General features: G+C 37.9%; 1 protein-coding gene across 4 annotated transcripts in view; it reads right to left on the bottom strand.

The window, feature by feature from the left end:
* The window catches only part of LOC126297609 (importin-13), a 182,395-nt gene extending 162,787 nt beyond the window's left edge, over positions 1-19,608 (bottom strand). For 2 of the 4 annotated variants that reach the window (XR_007552550.1, XM_049988611.1), the window contains exons 1-4: positions 19,088-19,608; positions 1,448-1,615; positions 1,193-1,342; positions 340-412 (exon numbers count right to left, since the gene is read on the bottom strand). Coding sequence is in view for 2 of the 4 variants with exons in the window: in XM_049988611.1 (XP_049844568.1) it covers positions 340-412; positions 1,193-1,342; positions 1,448-1,615; positions 19,088-19,240 (544 nt within the window). In the remaining 2 variants the exon portion in view is untranslated. Of the gene's footprint in view, positions 1-339; positions 413-1,192; positions 1,343-1,447; positions 1,616-8,964; positions 10,068-19,087 lie in introns of those variants that run through there. The other 2 variants (XR_007552551.1, XM_049988612.1) reach the window with 2 other exon arrangements.
* Between the last annotated feature and the right edge of the window lie 2,735 nt (positions 19,609-22,343).

The following is a 22,343-nucleotide window of genomic DNA, read 5'->3' as shown; positions in this document are numbered from 1 at the left end:
GTATAAATTGATAAAAGAAATGAATGAGTCAGTCCCACACATTCTAAGTACAATAAAACTATACATAAATTTACCCACTTTACAGTAAGCTACAAGAATACTCAAGTTCTGTCCAGTAATCATGTGCAAACACTGGTGATGAGACACACACACACACACACACACACACACACACACACACACAGAGGCTAATCTATTCATCAACATATTCCTTAAAAAAAGGGGGGGGGGGGGCAAGGTAATTATGACTTATCTATGGAGGGTGTGCCCTGATATGTGGCTATTATTTCACAGCAAAGATAATACCTGAACACAGTACTGATAGCCAAATGAACAAACCTCTATGAACACTATCGCGAAGACATGCCAGTACAGCTCCTTTCTGTTGGGCACCAATACGAGAATTATTCAGCTGCAAAAGAGCACAACAAAATTCAGTTTCTCTGTATACAAAGACAAAATATGTATTATAAAGTGATCTCATACCTCACCAAGAAAACTTAATTAATGGTCTTCAAATGAAATGTTACACTCTCCTCCTTAAACCTAGTTCCCAAATTCTAACTTTAAAATTGCAGTGTTGAGGTGAGCTCTTATTATTTAACTTTTTTTTAAAGAATCTAAATGAGAAATGTAGCTGCACTAAGACAAAAGTGATTATTAAATTCCACGAAAAATTACTGAGTAGCAAGATCACACCATTACAAATTTTCCTATTCTAATGTTAAACGTATATTCAAAACATCAAGGAGCATTTTAAATATTCTTAATACAGTTTGTTGCTGTGAATGAATCTAAATGCCACGTTATTAATAACTGAAATGATCAACATGCTGACTCTTATCACAATTCAGGATTCATTTTACTCCCATGTTCGTGGAGTTGCATAATCAGTGTATACAAGTGTTAATGAGTATTACTGTTTTACCTATCAGCTAATAACATCACATCTGTTTTACTACATGCATCACTTTATTGATTTAAGTAGTTAGCCCCTACCACTCTCTCCCTCTAACTGGGACGAATAAAGTAAGAACTAGTCCAGTACTCAAAGGTACCAAAAATCTAGAGAAATATAGAAAAAAAATGAAACATAGGTAGTATATACAATGTAAAATGCAAGATACTTATCCAGTGCATCATGCAAAAATAATCTTGAAATCCACATAATTAAATATTCCTGCTGACGTACTTCATCTGGTAGCATGGTAAGAATTTCCATCAGAATCCAAGCTGTTCGTTCGGCTGGGACAGTTGTGGAAGGAGTCAGAAATGTCTGTATAAGTTCATTGATGGGATTGGGCCAATGCTCAGGCGTAACATTAATAATGTAAGCAGAGAGCTGTAACAAGTAACTACATTAATGAATTTCTATAACACTGTACTTAAATAAAGATGCTGCATAAATGAAAAGAAACACTAGTAACACAATATTTTTAACACTTACAGCTGCACACAGCTTACTGAGAACTATTTTTGGACCACTGCAATGAGAGGCAATGGAACCTAAAATCTGGTTCCTCAGAGGAGTATACTGATCAATAGGAATTTCATGCCACCACTTCACTATCTTCGAATGCAATGTAATAGCACCAAAAAACTGCACTTCCGTTAGCTGTAAAATGAAAATTAAATGTCTTAAAAACAACAATCACGATTTTTTGAAAGCAAAGGCAAAGTGAAAAAGTTAGTCATTTATTCTGAAAATATTTCTAAAGAACTAAATTACTTTGTATATTATTCATCACCTAATATAATGGATAGAGTAAGTGTAATGTTTACTCATTTAATATGAGTAATTTCCACAGTATTTTTTTTTCTTCATAATAAGGAACTTGTCCCCCCATGAACCATGGACATAGCTTCTAGTGGGGTGGCTTGAGTGCCTCAGTGATACAAATCTTCATACCGTAGGTGCAACCACAACGGAGGGGTATCTGTTGAGAAACCAGACAAACATGTAGTACCTGAAGGAGAGCACCAGCATTTTTAGTAGCTGAGGGAGCAATGTGGGTGACTGACTGATCTGGCGTCAAAACATCAACCAAACTGGCCTTGCTGTGGTAGTACTGTAAGCAGCTCAAAGAAAATGGAAACTACAGCTGTAATCTTTTCCCTAAGAGCATGCAGCTCCACTCTATGAGTTAATGATGACGGCATCCTGTTGGGTAAAATATCTCGAAGGTAAAATTGTCACCCATTCGGATTTCCGGGTGGGGACTACTCAGAAGCACGTCACCATCCAGAGGAGCAGGTACATTAGAAAATTTAAAAAGGGAAACGGATAGGTTGAAGTTAGATACAGGGAGAATTAACGAAGTTTGGTAGCAGGAGGAGCAGGACTTCTCGTCACGTGAGTACAGAGTTATAAATACAAAATCAAAGAGGGGCAATGCAGAAGTAGTTCTAATAATGAATAAGATAACAGGAATGTGAGTAAGATACTATGAACAGCATAGAGAACCTATCATCATAGTCAAGACATACACTACACCCACACCCATCATAGTAGTACTGGTTAATATGCCAATTAGCTCCACAGATGATGATGAGACTGTAGAAATGTATGATAAGATAAAAGAAATTATTGAGATAGTTAAGGATACAGGGTACTTAAAAATGGTGGAAAAATCAAAATTCTTTCTGGCTTTATTAAATTCAATAGTCTTTCCTGATTACATTGATATATACATTATAGGGTTTCAAATGAAAAATGACCTATATATACCAAATTTTAAAGTTACAGTTATGTATGCCACCACACCCCCTTTATTTCTGTTACAGAAACCAGTATTATTTCGAAAAGAACTGTGAACTATCTGTTTCCAGTGATTATACATATGATACATTGTATATGTTGGTATCTTTGCTAGTATTTACTTTTGTTTTGCTGAAGCAGTTTGTTCACGTGTTACTGAATGTTTGTTGCCCAAAACCTACATATATTTGTGGAATAACATATCCTTTAGTGTGCAATAAATATGAACTATGCCATGCAGCAAGAAATTAAATAAAATGAAATTCTGTGGTAACCAGTTCACAAACAAAGCAAGCCACACTGTTGAAAGTAGCCTACGTACCAGTTCTTCAGGGAACATACCCCCACATGGCGATTCAAATTTGTGTGTTAACAATGACACTGTTTGTAGTGGATTAGTTGTTGTTGATGTGGGCAGCTTATCTTCATTGACAAAGGAAGTGGCAAAATGTAAACAATGTGATGGTGTAGGAAACAAAGTAGCAGGAAGGGTTTGGCATCAAAATTGGTTGTTCAGTGTAGATCCTGCAACAAATCTACCTCAAAAATGACTTTGAACATTGTGCATAATTCATATGATGTGAATTTGAAGTTAGTGAATGCAATCTGTGCAACAGGAAAAGGAAAAATAGCTGCTCAAACATTTTATGGTTTAACGGACCTTCCTCCTCCTACCAGTAGGTTCAGAAAGTACATAAAAATACTTTTAGGTGCCTTGACAGTTGCGTCTAAAGCATCCATTAAATGTGCAGTAGAAGAAACTGTAAATAAACCAGGGACATTGCTGTTGCACTAGATGGGATATGGCAACATCGAGGACATCGTTGCTTGAATGGTGTTATAAGTGCTACTTCTCTGGAGAATGGAAAAGTTGTTGATGTTGAGTGCTTATCTAAGTACTGCCACACCTGCCATGGTAACACTGAAGGACATATTGAACATCAGTGTTCTAAGAATTATGATGGTTACAGTGGAGGTATGAAGTGTGATGGAGCTCTAAAACTATTTCACAGAGGTCGGTGCCCGTTTATGACATTAGATATACAAAGTACCTAGGTGATGGGGACTCTAAAGCCTCCAATAAAATTAATGGGTTCAATGTTTATGGTGATACCTTGGTCACAAAACTTGAGTGTTGTGGACATGTGCAAAATAGGATGGGTGCTAGATTGAGGAAGCTTCATTCGCAATTTCCCGCAAGTTGTGTTTTTCATAATTCAGGTACAAATATCGCCTAAAGTTTATAAAGCATTGCTCTAATTTTTTTCTGTAACTTGCAATAGTCCATACTTATGTAGAAGACCTAAGCTTTATTGCAGAATCAACTAAATTATAGAAAAAATAACATTTTGTAAGGGAAAAAATTATAAAAATTAAGATGAAAGACGTGATATTTTTTATCCTTGTAGTATACATAATAGGCGGAATTAAGTAGGTCTAGTGCCTTGGCCATCATGTAATGCATATCTGGTAAAAATTTGGTCTCCTTCAAATTTATAGAATTGGATTAAATGGCACCTCAATTTGAGGAAGCATTACGAAAAAAAAATTGCATCAATTTCTTTGTAATTTTTTTAATAAGCCTGAACAGGTTCAAAAATATTCAAAACACTTCTAATTTGTTTAGAAAGTGTGCTGCAATACCTGATACCAACAAAAAATCTGTAAAACATATACATTATAAACATTACCTGAAAGAAATAGATGTTGATTTGTACATAATATTGAGCTGGAAAAGCACCTTGTAGCCTTAATGAAGATAAAAGTTTAATAGTTGTAGGGGACAGGAAATTGATGCTAGGAAACAGAAGAGAAGTGGGAAAAAAATAGGCAAACAAGGATTGGGGGAAAGGAATGAAAGAGGAAGTCACCTGGCAGAACTTTGCACAGAGCACAATTTAATCGTGGCTATTACTTCATTTAAGAATCGTGAAAGAAGGACCTGTAGCAAAGCTGGAGACACCAGAAGGGTTCAGATTGATTATAAAACAGTAAGACAGAGGTTTTGGAACTAGATTTTAAACAGTAAGGCATTTCCAGGGGCAGATGTGAACTCTGACCACAATTTATTGGTTATGAACTGTAGCTTAAAACTGAATAAATTGTAAAAAGGTGGGAAATTAAGGAACTGGGGCATGGATAAGTTGAAAGAGCCAGAGGTAGTTGAAAGTTTTAGAGGGAGCATTAGGCAGTGATTGACTACAACAGGGGAAAGGATTTCACAGTACAAGAAGAATGGGTAGCTTTGAGAAACGGAATACTGAAGGTAGTAAAGGAGCAAATAGGTAAAAAGACAAAGCCTAGGAGAAATGTTTAGATCACTCAGTAGTGAAAGGATAAAATATCTGACAGGAAAATGGCTAAGCAGGACTGACTAGAGGACAAATGTAAGGATTTAGAAGCATATTTCACTAGGGGAAAGATAGATACCACCTACAGGAAAACGAAAGTGGCCTTTGGAAAACAGAGAAGCAGCTGTACGCATATCACGAGCCCAGATGGAAAACCAGTATACGTAGGCAAGGGAAATTTGAAATGTGGAAAGGTCTATACATGAGAAAACTTGAAGGACAGAAAGGGAAGAAGATGCAGATGAAGATGAAATGGGAGGTATGATACAGCAAGAACAATTTGACCGAGCAGCACTGAAAGATCCAAGTTGAAACAAGGCCCCAGAAGTAGACAACATTCTGTCAGCCTTGGGAGAGCCACCCATGACAAAACTCTTCCATCTGGTATGTGAGATATGTCAGACAAGCAAAATACTTCAGATTTCAAGAAGAATGTAATAATTCAATTTCCAAAGAAAGAGCGTGCTGACAGTTGTGAATGTCAAATGTTTACCATTACCAAATTGTGGGCTGCGTACTGTAAGACCTTCGGTACACACACCATCAGATTATTTGACTTGTCACTCTAACGAAGTAGGCGAGTGTCAGCAATATGTCTCGTGGTCTTACTGTCTCGTGTTTATCTTCTGTTGTTAGGTCAGACGATAGAAATGCCACTTGCACGCTTAGAGTAGCAGATTGACAGTGACCAACTTTAAACAGAACTTGATTAATTTTCACACACATTTATTAAAATAATAACAATCATAAACCTTACTTAACTTGACTCTGGATGCTATCTACAATTGGCAATCTGAAGTTCCTTTGGTCTTGGTACGTTAATCTTATTCTCACATATCTCTGATACTTTACAAAGTGTCTATACATTTATCTTCATGGCTATGTACAGGAATATGATAATCTTATTAGGCGCAGACTGAAACTTGACTACAGACTAATTCAGACTGACTAATCGGAGGTCTGTACACTCGTTATAATACCTCGAGCATTCAGGTATCACCGCGCAAGTGTGATCCGCGAGGAGAAAAGGTTCTACGTTAGCAGCAATGTCATTGGCTGCGTTACATATTAATACGCGGATCAGCGGAAGTAGAATTTGGTCTGTCTCTAAGACAGCACCATCTCGTAGTGCGGAGACGGACAAGTGCTGCGTCTGCGCTGTTTTGCTTAGCGGGGCGCACTCTAGTGGGAAAATTGTGTATGCGCTGAATACGCGGAACTATGTACACAACACAAATAAAGACGACTATCTTCCACAATGCAAAAGCAGTTGTGCTGAAGGTCACAAATGGGAAATACGTCCAGCTGGTGGGAACGTGTTGCAAGAAAAACTATGACAGGACACAGCCCTCTGAATTTATCATTTTAACAGAATGTAACTATAATGCTATTATTGGGTGGAACTTCTTGCAGGCATCACAAGCCTTCATAAGTGTGAAAGAAAAGAGCTCCAGGCTGAAGAAGCCAATCCAACACGTACACAGAACAAAGATTGCTCTGGGGAGTTGTTTGCCACTGAGAACTTTGTTACCCACAGTTATCAATAAGGCGAGTTTCAGTCACCAAACTAGACGCACTGTTAAACTGTTAAGTTTTTGTCGACTGCAAAAAGCTACTCAGGCTCACAAAAGAAATATACATACCAAAGATGATGATAAGCACTGCAGGAAGTCAAGGGGAACTTTGGACCACTATGTGTCATGAGCAGCCACAACCCATCCCTGAAGGAATTTGTGGAAGAAGAGAAGAAAAACAATTCCAGGATGGGTAGTTCATTGCCATTGACTAAGAATCATACTCCATTACCACTGTAGACAACACACTGGGAAAAGCTATCAAACTGCCAATAAGATCTGGCCCAAGCGAGGAACAACGTCGCTGTTAGCCACTGTGAGCCAATTCTTAGATGCTCTCATATCCAGAGTGGAGAAAAGGTAGACCAAGTAGCCCATGGTAAAACACAGTATCATAATGCCAACTGAATGACACACAGTTAGGGAGGAGGTGAAGTGGTTTACTAGTTATTTGGAACTCCAATGTTACATGTGTTATGTGGTAAATTAAGGAAACAGCATCCACGACCAGAAACAAAGTCAATGTGCAATCGGTATGTCTGCTGGGGGACCTCAACCGAGATGTAGAGGAGGCACGGCCAGTGGCTATTGAGTGTACAGAGTGCAGTGAAGTTATGACACTCATTGGCACCAATAATGCCTCTCACTTGGGTTCTGAAGGCATCTTCAGTTCGTACAGGCAACTGGCAGAGTTAGTCAAGGTGGTGATCTGCTCCAACCTTGGTGTAAAGCTTCCAGACCAGCCATATCTATCTCTAAAAAGGCAATCATTGGCCCAAATCCCATGGGCCTCATTGCCCATTGGCAATTACGGAAAAGCCTTTCCATTTGGTATGGTACGTAGATCTGTAAAGCATGGACAGCAAGTATTTCTTGTGAACTACTCCTGTTCCATGTATGAATTTCATTTAAAAATTGGTAGCATTTAAAAAAAAATACCACTAGTTTTTAAGCATAGTTGCATGGCATAGGACTAAAAAATAATGTGTTCATTTATGTTAACACTAACCTTATATACATATCCTGTACACTGATTTGTTGTATATCATTCGATATAATTGTTCAAACAATCTCAGGAACATGTAACTAATTAACTGTGTTTTGTAGGCCTGGAATTTTTTTTTATTGTCAAGTCACCTGTCACAACCACATTCACTAAAGAATTCACAATTTCTTAGAACTTCAGTTCTGATTCATACAAGACTTTAGTTAATTCATGTTTGGTGACAGACTTGTGAAATGTCTTTGCTCCCAATATTCCAAATGTACTCCTTTGACTCATATTTCAATGCTAACTCAATTTTATGTTGCCTGGTACATTCCATTTGAATACTGTATGCAAATACACCATCATCATTAATATCCTGTCATCTTTTGCAAAATATATTCAACTCAAAATTGAGATAACATGGCAACTCATTCCATTCTAATTCACAAGTGGGCCAGGTGTTCCAAAGGAGGTTGATCCAGGAGGTTAAGTTATGGAAAGCCAACTCATGATGACTCAAATAGGATTTGAAGCTGACACCATCTCATTACAAGAGCTGTACTTGTACCAACCTGCATAGCAAAATACTCATATCTGGCACATAGTGTCTGTGCTTTGCACCATAACAGTAAAAGAAAAAATAGGTAACTGGTTCCTCCATCATGCAAGGACAAAGGCAAAAAGAATTACAAAACAGTCATAATTAGATGCTCTTTTCCACAGCTCAGTGCATCCCATAATCAATCCCTTCCCTTTGAGGCATTTAGTACAGAATATATTTATCCGACCATTCCTTATCTATCTGGATTGTTGTGTGTAATCTCACAGGGGCTTATAAGATAACCACTTCAGAATTTAGTAATATTTGGTACATAAATACCTGCATGTTTCAACAGTGTAATTGCCAAATAGCACTGGCCTAACTCAGACCACTTTTGATAAAGTCAGGTTTGAAGATTCAAGGGTGTGGGCAAAGTTATTTGTCAAATTCTCTATTTTTGAGAGTTGACCTACAGACCTGAATACTTTTACGCGTCTAGCATGTAGGGCACTAAACTGATACAATGTATAAAAGTAGGATACATGATTCAGATTTTTTATGAAAAATGTTGAGAAAAATTCTTTTTCCATGCCATGCTTTAAATTCCAGATTTTTTTTTTTTTTTTTTTTTAAACATAGCTTTGTATAGGAAAATTGTACAGACCTTAGCTTGTGCACTATAACTCTTTAGTCCTAGTCTTAAGTATAAATAACAATGAAAGGCATTTGGCACTGCAATTAATAGTTCTTACCTTCATGTAAAGATGACTCCATTGGCAAAAAATGGCAGAACTTCAAAGTCATGTGAGGGTACGTAGAGAATTGAATTTCAATCTGATTTTTTGCTGAAATGTTTACATATCTGGTAGCAACCTTCGGAGCAAAGAAGAATATCCTAACACATTTTATCCAGTGGCAAAGAATAAAATGAAAATGTCTCTTACACACACCACCCACATTCAATACTATATGGAACTGGTAAATATAAACCATGAGTATTTCTTGAAACACTGTTCCTAAAATATTTGTGGTTGACCTTTAGGTCAGAACTGTAAACCGATGAGAGCTGATAACAGTTAATGACCATTTTGCTTAATGTATATTGCTGTATTTCACTGTCAAATCACTTTCCAGTGTATAGAATTACATGAGACAGCTTGGGTGAACAAATGTAGAGATATATCCTTATATAGGAAGAGGAGTCAGAAGGATGTTGTCTATCACTGAGTCTCTTCAACGTGTATGGAGAATGGCTGGCAAGATAAGCTTTGAAAAGATGTGGAAACTTCAGGGTAGGACGATGACTCAGCATCACCATCAAGTATGCAGATGACCTGGTGGTGCTTGCCGAAAATTAAAGACAGCTGCAACACATGTTGAATCAGTTGGTGGAAACTGATAAGACAATGAAATCAACATCAAGAAATCAAAGTGATGTGAATATCAAAACAGGAGAAACCTTTGAGGATAACTGCCAGCAATCGAGATCAGCAGAATGTGATGCATTTCATTTCAAGTACATGGGAAGATTGCTGACAAAAGTTACCCTCTGCAAGAAACGAAACTTGAGCAAGAGTCACCATGGCAAAGGTCTCTGCTCAACAGCAAGTTGAGCTTGATATTAAAGAAGAAACTGGTGAAGTGCTACATCTGAAGGATTTCAGTATACTGAGACACATGGACCATGAGGAAAATGGAGAAAAAATACCTGGGAAGGTTTGAAATGTGGTACTGGAAAAGAATAGAGAAGATCAAGTGGACAGATCAGGTGACAAATGACTATGTACTGAGACCAGTAAGAGAGAAGAAAACTATTCTGAATATAATTCTTCAGAAAAAGGCCAACTGGATCGGACACATATAATAATGAGAGACATTAATGATTTTTTTTTTTTTACATATATGCCAATGTATATAGAGATAAAAAATATGAAAGGAATAGTTTCATAAACAAATTCAAATACAAAGAAGGAAACTGTATTTTTAAAACTCTTCCATCTTGCATATAACATTGTTTTCCTTGATATCTTGATCAAAAAATTAACTAAGGTAAGAGATACGAAACATGCACTGTGGTTTTGTATTGATGTGGCACCCACTGGAGAAGGGGTCCCAAACAGAGTATTCCCTACTGAGCTATGGAAGGAATTGTGACTCAGCAGGAAACGTAGTTAATTTCAGCATCTTTAAATTCACATGATAACTAGGAAATGTGTCCTATGTACCAGCTTTGATTGTATTTAAAAGCCACATACTGTTCCACTTGAAGCTGTTCCAACAAGGCTTTTCCATGAGCTGCCATAGCAAGTGGTCCCACTTGCATCTCTTGAAAGTCTCTTCATCAGAAATGTATTAGAGTAGTGACTAGAAGTACACAGTAAGACCATGTTCCTGCAACTGTCCTCACTGTACCTGCTTTTGAAGAAATCTTCCTATGATTTGATCCACTGCGACGAAACAAAGAACATATAAATGCCGATATAAATACCGTGTATTTTGTGGGGTTCCACATAAACAGAGTAAAACATTTTCCTGTTGTACTGGAGCTCCTCACTCAAAAATGTCTAAGTTCAATTTGCATTGAACTGATTACGTTTTAACCCTTGCTCCCCCTTTGTGGAGCACGGTCGGAGTAGCAGCTACTTTTGGTGTCAAAGAGCACATGGTACATATAGCAAGAAAAGTTAAAGACAGTAGTGGTGTAACTGCTTCTCCAGAATGCAGGAGTGGTCAAAAGACATTAACCTGAAACTGTGAAACAAGCCATAATGGTGCTTTATGAAAATGATAATTTTTCAAGACTTTGTGCAGGAAGGATCACTTGCAGAAAAGACTTATTTTAGTTAACGTCAAAGAGTTGTACACATAATATAGGGCATTAAGATGTTCTTTGTTTCTTCACAGGCAGTCAAACAGTATGAAAGTTTTTCAGAACAGAAGAGCACGATTACAGCATGCTTTTCTGGTCATCACCGTTAGCACCTTTCTAGTGAACAGACTTTCAACAGATGCAAATGGGGCCACTGTTACTATTGCGGCTTGCGAAAATGCTCTGTTGGAACCACTGCAAGTGGGCAGTAAGTGTCTTTCAAATATGATGAAAGCTGGTACTCAGGGCACATTTTCCAATTACCACATGTATTTAAGGATGTTGAGATTAACTGCATATCTTCTGCTGAATCACAATTCCTTCCATGGCCCAGTAGAAAAGATGCTGTTTGGGTCTCTTCTAAAATGTTATATGTAAGGCAGATGTCCCACCATTACAAAGTCACAGCACATAGGTGTTAACTTGACAGTTAGTCCTTTGAAAAGGTTGTATCTCTTACATTTAAGTGAACATATTTTTTTTTTTTTAAGATGTCAAGGAAAACAGTGTTATATACAAGATACAAGAGTTTGAAAATACAGTTTCTTTCTTTGTATTTGAATTTGTTTCTGAAACTGCTACTTGCATTTTTTTGTTTTATTTCTATAAACACCACTATATACATCAAAAATTATTTGTCTCTCATTATTGCTTCCATCTTTTCTTTTATGTTACTGAAGCTGTCTCTTTAATTTACAGTAACAGAGCAAAGATATATCACCAGATTTGTTCACCCAAGCTGCCTCCTGTAACTCTTAAGACTAAAAAACATTCAACAGTGAAAGTAAGTTAGTTAGTATCATGTTCCACAGATAATTTTGCACTATAAATAGCAATCATGTGCAATGAGTCCTTTTACATTCAAATTGCCAATTAATTTGTAAATATTGTTACATGCTGAACATTTCAATGTTTTCTTAATACACAGATGTGAGTTGGTAATTCCTACCCACCATCTTTTAGACATTACTACAATATAAATTGTTCTAAAGAACATCAGGAGTTGTCAAGGAGAAACTTTCTCTGTTCATTTTCAATTTTTTTTTCTGTCTGTCAGACATTTTATATCACTGAGTAAGTGATCAAAGATTTTTGTTGCCACACTGTGCATGGCTTCCTGTGCTTAAGACAACCTTAATGTGGAGTAATGAATGTCATTTTTTCCTTCTGCTATTGTGATTATGTACATCACTGTTCCTTTTGAAATACAGTGTATTATTTACAACAAACTCCAGGAGCAAATAAGTCTACTGTGATGCCGTAGTCAGAATGCCTAACTCGTTAACAATATGTCTACAAGGTGATCATGGGTGAGCATCACCTACTATTCCTGCAATATGTTTTTGAGCAATGAAGACATTCTTTATTACGGATGAGTGCCCCAGAACATTAATCCACATGGCACTACTAAACGATTTGTCTCTCCCCAATATTTGCTAAGATTCTAAGTAAAACTGTGGCTGAACTAAGAATTTTGAAGTTTCCACCCTATTTATTATCTCCTCACCATGTGTAACATTTATCATCGTTGTAGTACCTCTAGATGCGTGGAAGTGAATTTGTCGTATCTTTTTAAAATTAAGCACGAGACCAGTCGCAGAAACCAATCAATGTTACTTTTCAGAACTTTATTAACCATTTCTTCTGTTTCAGTATGTGTGCTTGGATTGAATACATTACTGGTGTCACCTGTAAAAAAAACTAACTCTAACAGTTGTATATTAGATGGGAGATTGCTTACATATATGAGAAACATCAGTGGACCTTATCGAGTGAGCCTTGGGGAACCCCATAGTGATTTCTCCCCAGTCAGAATTAAGTTCCCCATTTATATATGTTCAATTAGTGAGTACAACTTTCTACATTCTTTTGGTTCAATATGACATTATCCATTAACTGGCTATACCATCAATCCCATAAAATGTTAATTTATCTAGGAGTATACTGTGATTCACATAGTCAAAATTGCTTAGATATGTTGCATAAAATACCAACCAGCAATACTTTAATATTTAATGCTTGTACGATCTAGTGAGTGAACATGTACAATGGTACTCTCAGTAGAGCAACACTTTTGAAACCAAAAGTGTAATTTGCTGAGGCTATTATTCTAGTTAAGGTGAGCTACTATCCCAGAATATATCATCTTCTCACAAATTTTGGAAAATGATGTCAGTAGCAAAACAGGTCAGCAGTTATTGACATGTCTCTAATCATCTCTCTTAAAGAGGGGATTAACAATGGCATATTTCAGTCTCTGGAAAACTGCTTTGAGTTAGTGGTGCATTACATACCTCAGATAAGACTGGACTTTTTGCATAGAAACAAATCTTTAGTACTCTGTTGGAAACACCATAAAATCAGATGAGCTTTTATTTTTGAGAGAATGTATAATTTTCTTAATTTCTGATACAGCCATATGACTTAATTTTATGAAAGTTACTTCTTCAACATATTGCTGTGATTTTCCTCTTGAATTTTACTAGATTTAAGAAAAGATTATTAAATATATTTACTACCTGTGACTCATCATTTACAGTCTTTCCATTCAGCTCAATAGTGATGATATCCTGTTCTGTGGCTAGTTGTCCTGTCTCTCACTTCATTACATTCCATATAGCCTTAAGCCTGTTGTAATTAGATTTCTAACATTGTGTATGTTCCTTGATTTATTAATAACCTTTCTAAGTAATTTTGAGTAGTTTTTGAAGCATGCTAGTGCTGCAAGATCTCTACTTCTTATTGGTGGCAGATACATTTCCGTTTTCCTTTCATAAGGTACTTTGATTCCTCTAGTAATCCATGGCTTTTTACATGGATGTTTAACATCCTGTCTAATTAGCTTATACAGACAGCTATTTTAAAATGATGATATGAATTTATCATTGCATAGATTAAATTTTATGTTAGTATTTGGTTAATCATAAATTACCTCCAAGGTCATATCTCGTAAAGTAATCTTAAAACCATTTGTCCTGGAGTCGCCAATTATTCTAATTGGGTCCCACTGAGGAGTAGTATCCATACTGTACCTACATCTGTATAGTTACTCTGCGTCACACTTAAGTGCCTAGCAGAGGGTTCATCAAACTGTCTTCACAAGTATTCTCTATTATTCCACTCTCTAACGGTGCACGGAAAAAAAGAACACCTATATCTTTCTGTGCGAGCTCCGATTTCCCTCCTCCTATTATAATGATCATTTCTCTCTATGTAGGTTGGCGTCAACAAAATATTTTTGCATTCGGAGGACGAAGTTGGTGATTCAAATTTTGCAATATGATCCCAACATAACGAAAAACACGTTTGTTTTAATGATGTCCATCCAGTATGATCTCCATGACATGCACCGCTATTTCTTGATAACAGAAAACATGATGCCCTTCTTTGAACTTTCATTATGTACTCAACAACTTATTTGGTAAGGATCCCACAGGGCAATACTCCAAAAGAAGACAGACACACATAGTGTAGGCATCTCTTTAGTAGCCCTTGTGCATCTTCTATGTGTTTTGAAAATAAAACACAGCCTTCACTTTGCCTTCCCTACAACTTTTCTGTGTGTTCTTTCTAATTTAAGTTGTTCGTAGGCACTGTGTTATTCATCCTAACTGTGCATCATAATCAGATTGGACATTGTTATTTGGTGAAACGTCTTTCTTGCACTGAGCTTCACTAGAGGAAACATTATCAGTCAGGATCCAACTGTCTTTATCCACCTGTTTGGGAAAGATAATTACTGAGAAAAAAATTTTCGGATCCAAATAAGGTTTCCAGTTCATTTTTCCTATCATAATCCCTGAGAACATATACACTGAAGTCACCACAGACTATTAACCGCTTGCTGCTGTCGCACTGCACAGTAGGGAATGCAGATTCCTCAGAATAGTTCAAAATTTCGCAGCGGGTATCTATATACAGTTACAATTATAACTGAACTATTTATCAGTATTAATTCACAAGCACAAATTAATTGTGCTAATCACTACAAAATCTACTTTTCTCGATGTTTTGGAACTTGCGTTCTGGCTTAAAAAATGAAACAACTCCTCCTTTTCCGATTATAGTTCTGCATGAGTAAGCTGCTAGAGTGTAATCTTTTATATGTAACTTACCTAACCCTGTGTTTATGTTGTGCTCACATAGGCACAGGATATCTATCTCTTCAGAGCTCTCTAAATTTTTCATACAAGAAGTTGTTCTACTGTATTACTCAATTTTATAATATTTTGATGAACTAAGCTAACCTTATTTTTCTATGCATTATTAAGCATTTTTTGTGTTGTTCTGTATTCTGACTTCTTTCAAACAGGGTACCTTAATCCTGATCATTTTATTCTTTGCCAAGGAATAAAGTTCGGTAGGATATTTGCCAACAGATGTGTCAACTTTTAAGCAAGTAATCAAGCTGAGATTCAATTATCTACATACCTCCACTGGACTTCGAAGTTTGACAAATTTGAGTTTTTTTTCCAAAGGAGTGACCTATACGTGAAAATAAGAACTATTAACTGCAATGTCAAATGTTTTTCATTATTATTTATACTTTAAACTAGGACTAAAGAGTTGTAGTACACAAGCTGCAGACTGTATTGCTTTCCTGCACAAAGTTACAATTTTTTTTTAAATTGTGAAATTACAGCATGGCACAGAAAAAGTATGTTTTTCAACATTTTTCATAAGAAATCTGAATCATGTATCCTACTGTTTACACATTATATCAAATTAGTGTCCTACATACTAGATTCATAATAATACTGAGATGTGTAGATCAACTCATTACGAAGTAGTAGATCTCCGCAAATAGGGTGAAGTTGACCAATGACTAGGCACATTCCCTTCCACAGCCCAGTAAGAAAGAAGCTGTTTGGGCTCCCTTCTCCAGTGTTATATGTAAGATGGATGTCACATCATTACAAAGCCACAGTGCATGTTTATATAAACTTGACAACAAAAAGATTGTATCTCTTACTTTAGTTCATTTTTTGAGCAAGATGTCAAGGAAAACGTTATATGAAAGATGGAAGAGTTTTAAAAATACAATTTCCTTCTTTGTATCTGAATTTGTTTACAAAACTATTCCTTTCAGAATTTTTATTTCTATATACACTGGCATATATGTAAAAAAATCATTAATGTCTCACATTATTATCATTGTTATTATGCAGTATTCTTCTTAGTGGCAGCTCCATGTCATTGTACAGAGAATTTCTGGCCCTAGCTTCTTTCTTCAGTCTTCTGTTATCTCCTTCCATCTTTCATGTCGTCCAGATGCTGAAATCTTCTTCTTCTTCATCCTGTAGTTTATCTCATCTTCCTCTTGATGACGTCCTGCATGAGCCCCTCGTGCCGAAGTATGTGTCCGATTCAGTTGGCCTTTCTCAGAAGAATTGTATTCAGAATAGTTTTCTTCTCTCCTACTTGTCGCAGTGTATTGGCATTTGTCACCTGATCGATCCACTTGATCTTCTCTATTCTTCTCCAGCACCGAATTTCAAACTTTCCCGGGTATTTTTCCTCCACTTTCCTCATGGTCCACGTCTCTGCTCCATGAAGTGTAATGCTTCAGATGTAACACTTCACCAGTTTTATCTCTTAATATCAAGCTAAACTTGCTGTTTAGCACTACCTCTTCTTTGCCCTCGGTGACTCTTGCTCAAGTTTCTTTTCTTGCAGAAGGTAACTTTTGACACCACCCTTCTCATGTACTTGAAATGAAATGCATCACATTCTGCTGATCTCGATTGCTGGCAGTTTCCTCAAAGGTTTCTCCTGTTTTGATATACACATCACTTTGATTTCTTGATGTTGATTTCCATGCCATATTTCCTTCCAGTTTCCACCAACTGATTCAACACGTGTTGCAGGTGTCTTTGATTTTTGGCAAGCACTACCAGGTCATCTGCATACTTGATGGTGTTGCTGAGTTGTGAAATCCTGAAGTTTCTACATCCTTTAAAAGCTTATCTTTCCAGCCATTCTCCATACTCAGTGAAAGACAACATCCTTGTCCGACTCTTCTTCCTATATAAGAATGAATCTCCACATTTGTTCACCCAAGCTGTCTCACGTAATTCCATACACTGGAAAGATATTTAAAAACCTAAAGGTCAACCACAAATATTTTAGGTACAGTGTTTCAAGAAATACACATGGTTTATATTTACCAATTCCATATAGGCCCTAGTATTGAATGTAGGTGGTGTGTGTAAGACGCATTTTCACTTTTATTCTTTGCCACTGAATACAATGTATTAGGATATTCTTCTTTGCTCCTAAGATTGCTACCATATATGTAAACATTTCAGCAAAGAATCAGATTTAGATTCAATTGTCTACATACCCCCACAGGACTTTGAAGTTCATCAGATTTGAGGTTTTTTGCTAATGGAGTCATCTTTAAGTGAAGGTAGGCTATGAACTGTTAATTGCAGTGCCAAATACCTTTCATTGTTATTTATAACCAAGACTTGGACTACAGAGTTATAGTGCACAGGATGAGATCTGTACTGTTTTCCTATACAAAGTTACTTTTTTTTAATTACAAATTTAAAGCACAGCACAGAAAAAGCATTCTTTTTTTCTCAACACTTTCCATAAAAAATCTGAATGATGTATCCTACTTTTTATACATTGTATCAGCTTAATGCCCTACATACTACAGAGACAAAAATATTCAGGTCTCTACAGCACGTCATTACTGAGTAGTACGTATCTGAAAATTGGGGAATTGGTGCTTTACCAATGACTGGGTACAAACCCTTGAGTATCCAAACCTGAATTTATCAGACATGGTTTCACTTAGGAAGTGCTACACCTATTGGGCAGATTTACTATTAGAACATGTAGGTATCCATGTACCAGATACTATTGAATTCTGAAACTGTCACACTAGGATCCACCAAAATAACAACAGAATAACCCATAGACAACATAAAAAATTATCTGCCTTCGTACCTACATGTTAAAGACAAAAAAGTTTTTCCACAAAACAAAACTGATTGTAAATAAGTCAGCAAATGCCTTTAAAGAAAAATCTAGTTTGCTACTATTGATACTACAAGATGAAAGAACATACAAGACACCAGAATGTACAAGATACCAGAAGCACCCATGATTTGCTGGAAATAGTGTTACTGGGTTTAGCACCACACTGATATACATATCTCAGTTAAGAAGGTTATCACTGAGGTATATATAACAACACAACATACAATACGGAAAGAAATGAGCAAAAAAATCTGAAAATTACGTACAATGCCCGGACACACAATTGATATTGTGATCAGAGACTGGGGAAAAAAAAAATTTCACAATTCTCTATAGATACAGACAAAAGTGAAAACTATAAGTAGTAAATGGACAAACAAAAAAATTCTTGAGAACAAAGCAAAATAAGCAGGACAATACTGACCATTGTCAAAACAAGCTAAAACACCAAGTGCCGAGAAGTATCAAAAGGAACACAAGCTAAATAACATTAACAATCTGAATAATAAGTTGGATTACATATAATTTAGATAAAATTTGTAGCTCGTCTGCTTAACACTTGTTATGTATAAACAAACAGTTGTTTGTGTGGCAAAGGATGCTGCAGATATCAGCATCAAATAAAAATGGGTGTAAGATGAAGTAATGGAGAAAAAATAAATTCACCAAATTGAAACACGGCAATGAAAAGAAATAGAATGGAAAACTTGTGGAGTGTGGAGGTGTCGTACTCTCATAAATAGCATTATTTTCTTTTAATGAACCTTACCGAAGTTTAACCTTGGAGATGGGGTCACCACAGAAATTCATTGCTCTGGGTAGCTCAAATGTTGCAAACAACAATAGCTTGGTAATTGCGTAATATTACAAGAGATACATACCGAGGAAGTAAAGAAACTGTCGGAAGAAGGGTAGTAGAAAGAAAAGTGTTTACAATATGTATTTCACAAAACATTGCAATTACGAACTTTTAAACACCAACCATGACTCAAAATCAATATTACACCTCCACTTGCCTTTGACGGATCCAACAGCTCCCACACAAATTTCCATGCTGTAGTAGATGCCTGAGCTTCAGTTAACCAACGATGTGCCTCTGCTTGGTCTGAAGTGCGAGATGTGTAAAATACTGTCACAGCTTTCTCAACGCTTTCAGATGTGAATTCCATTATTCCTATGAAAGCCTAAATCCCAGGTCTGTAATGGTATGTTCAGCACTTCGGAAATATGTTATCGGCAGAGTATTATACGGACTCAGTCGTCTAACATGCGTATGTTCTTTCTATGTGCTGGAACACCTGAACTAGACAGAATTTTTTGTATACCTTAAAATATATCATCTGAACACACATTTGGTTTTAAGAATTTGCTGAAAAAAATGGTTCCGGTTCAACCATAATGCTTGAATATAGGCTTCCGACAGCCCGTTATTTACAAGACATCTGAAGATACAATAATTAACAAAAACAAACTACCCCACATTCAACTTCCACCACCACTCCATAACTTGACAATAACACAGCACATAATCTTTGATAATCATAGATGATCGCTTTTCATATGCTATGCAAAGATAATATACTACATATCTGAAACGAAATATTGCTGTCAAACAAAACACGTATTAAACCATTTGAGCTAGTTTACAGAATGTCCTAGTACTTACTCATAAAATAAGTTATTCCGAATATGTGAGCTGCTAAAAATCTACATTTCAGGCCGTGATACATCAAACGAGGTTCACACACGCAACAAAAGTGTCGCCACAGCTAGTGGTATACTACAGTTGCAAGTATGAACTTCCAGTTTTCAGTGGCACAACTTAAGCGACGAACTCTTGTCATGTTACAAAAAGTTCAACTTACACCACAGCTCCCTGGTGACATATTTCGAAACATGAGCACTCTTTCACAGATTCCCCGCGTTCCAAGACACAGTTGTCTCGAATGATCATCAGTTCGCCGAGCAGCGAAAGCTGATTGAGCTTCTCATGGAGAATACATAAACACCGACACACGTACCACACCCACAAGCGTCTGCCGCAAATACATTAGACATCCCCTCGCTATCACATCTGGTGGCTCAGGCACCGACATAGCCGGAGCCAAAGCTGACAGAAGACACAGTCAACACTGAAGACGGATCGTCGCAGCAGGTCGGTCCACGACACAAACCCCGTGAAAACACACTAACAAGTGAGCCCACAAACTCACGAGGCAACAGAAGAGTGCTGCTGCCAGCTCCGACAACGCAAAATAGCAACACCAGCAACACAGGGAACAACACAAAGAACCCCACGACTTCAGCACACTCAAGTATACAAGCAGCTACGCAGAAACCATCAAGTCCTCGGCTGGCTTTCCACAAGTCACCATACATGACTATGGAGACCTTAGTCTCAATGAAATTGTGTAATAACAAGCACAACCCCATGACATACTACTCTAACCTCACTGGGGACCATGCCGCACTGTACATGGTGAATAAGTCAGATTATATCAATCTGCTGAGCTTTCGAGAAGTAAGAAAGGTAGGAAACTTCACGTACAGTACAGTCTCGGAAAAGACCCAGCAGTACGCAATCAAGGGGATAGATTCTCTAACCCTGACAGAGACAGCACACAAGGAACTCACCGCCCTTGGGTGGGAATGCATTCCTGTAAACCGAATGCTTCAGTTTGGCTCACTGAGACCATCGCATAACTACTTGGTGGAGTTGGCCAACAAGGCAATATATGGGCTTACGACATACCGCACATCCCCAACAATGCCAGAACTGCTTTGCACATGTGGGTATCTGATGAGGTCTGCCGGCCGTTGTGGCCGAGCGCTTCTAGGCGCTTCAGTCCGTAACCACACTGCTGCTACGGTCACAGGTTCGAATCCTGCCTCGGGCATGGATGTGTGTGATGTCCTTAGGTTAGTTAGGTTTAAGTAGTTCTAAGTTCTAGGGTACTGATGACCTCTGATGTTAAGTCAGATAGTGCTTAGAGCCATTTGAAGAATTTTTTTCCAATGCGGTCTCACTCACTGCTGCCACAAATGCGCAATGCGCTGGTGATCACATGACCCAACAGTGTAAACTCCCCAATGCTGCCATCTACAGGGGGTGCATTGCATATATGAAGGCTCTGAGGCGCAAAAAGACCAAGCACGCAAATACCACCGCCATCACAGCTCCAAAACCGCCCCTGCGCCCAATAAGGAGTGGAATATCCTTTGCTGGAGTGGTAACTGGCGCACCCAGCAGCGCAGGGCGGTCAGAGGAACCTCAGAGCGGTGCACGCGCACAACAAGCATCCCCAGCAACATACATACAGCAAAGACATACAATACCCAACACAACACCTAACACCTGCATCGGCTACACCACAAAACACAAATAACAACACCGGACTACCCCTGAGACCAAGGACTGTAGCCCACCACAGACCACAAAAGACGCACCTATACATGGACAGCGACAACGCCGGAGAAGGAGAAGGAGAAACAACTGGAACAGAGGACTCGACCACACCACAGCAATGTCACAGACAACAAGACATCAATACACATGAACACAACTTGGACACTAACTCAACGACTCACACAACACACCCACTCACCACAGAGATCACACAGGCGCCCATAACTACGACTCAAACAGCTAAAACACAAGCAACCCACACCAGACGTCAACATAAGCACCAGCGACCGCCAACACAACCAATAACCCACAGGCCGAGACTCCCAACATTTACCCAACACACCGAAGAATAATGGAGACATTATTCTCCGGACTCACGACCACCAAAGTAGTCACGAAGATTATGGGGTGTATCTCACAACTCTTTACACAGTTCATGTCAGACTCGCTCAACTGGACTAGCGTACAAAGTATTATCATACTACTGTTCACACCAACACATGGACAACACGCCACACATCCCCAAAACGCAAACGCGAAAACAAATCCACAAATCCTGTTTTGCAATGGCAATGAGATCGCAAACAAAAGATCCGATATGGTTGCGATAATGGAGCGAAAGGATATCCGAATCTCACTGCTTACGCCTCAGAAACAGCTAAACATCCCAGGTTATTGAGTTTATCGTTCCTACCTAGCGGACGGCAGGAAGGGGAGCGGCACTACAACCACCGTACACAAAGACATAGAACACACGAACATCGACCTCCCTCCACTTGAGAGACTAGAGGCCACAGCTGTCAGGGTCACGTCCAACAGAACCAACACTGCACGGGTACAACCCTCCTAAAAACATAGTAACACGC

Source organism: Schistocerca gregaria, chromosome X, assembly GCF_023897955.1.
Source record: "Schistocerca gregaria isolate iqSchGreg1 chromosome X, iqSchGreg1.2, whole genome shotgun sequence".
Classification (NCBI taxonomy): Eukaryota; Metazoa; Arthropoda; class Insecta; order Orthoptera; family Acrididae; genus Schistocerca; species Schistocerca gregaria.
The sequence above is the reverse complement of the archived record's forward strand: the minus strand, read 5'-3'. Positions and strand labels throughout refer to the sequence as shown.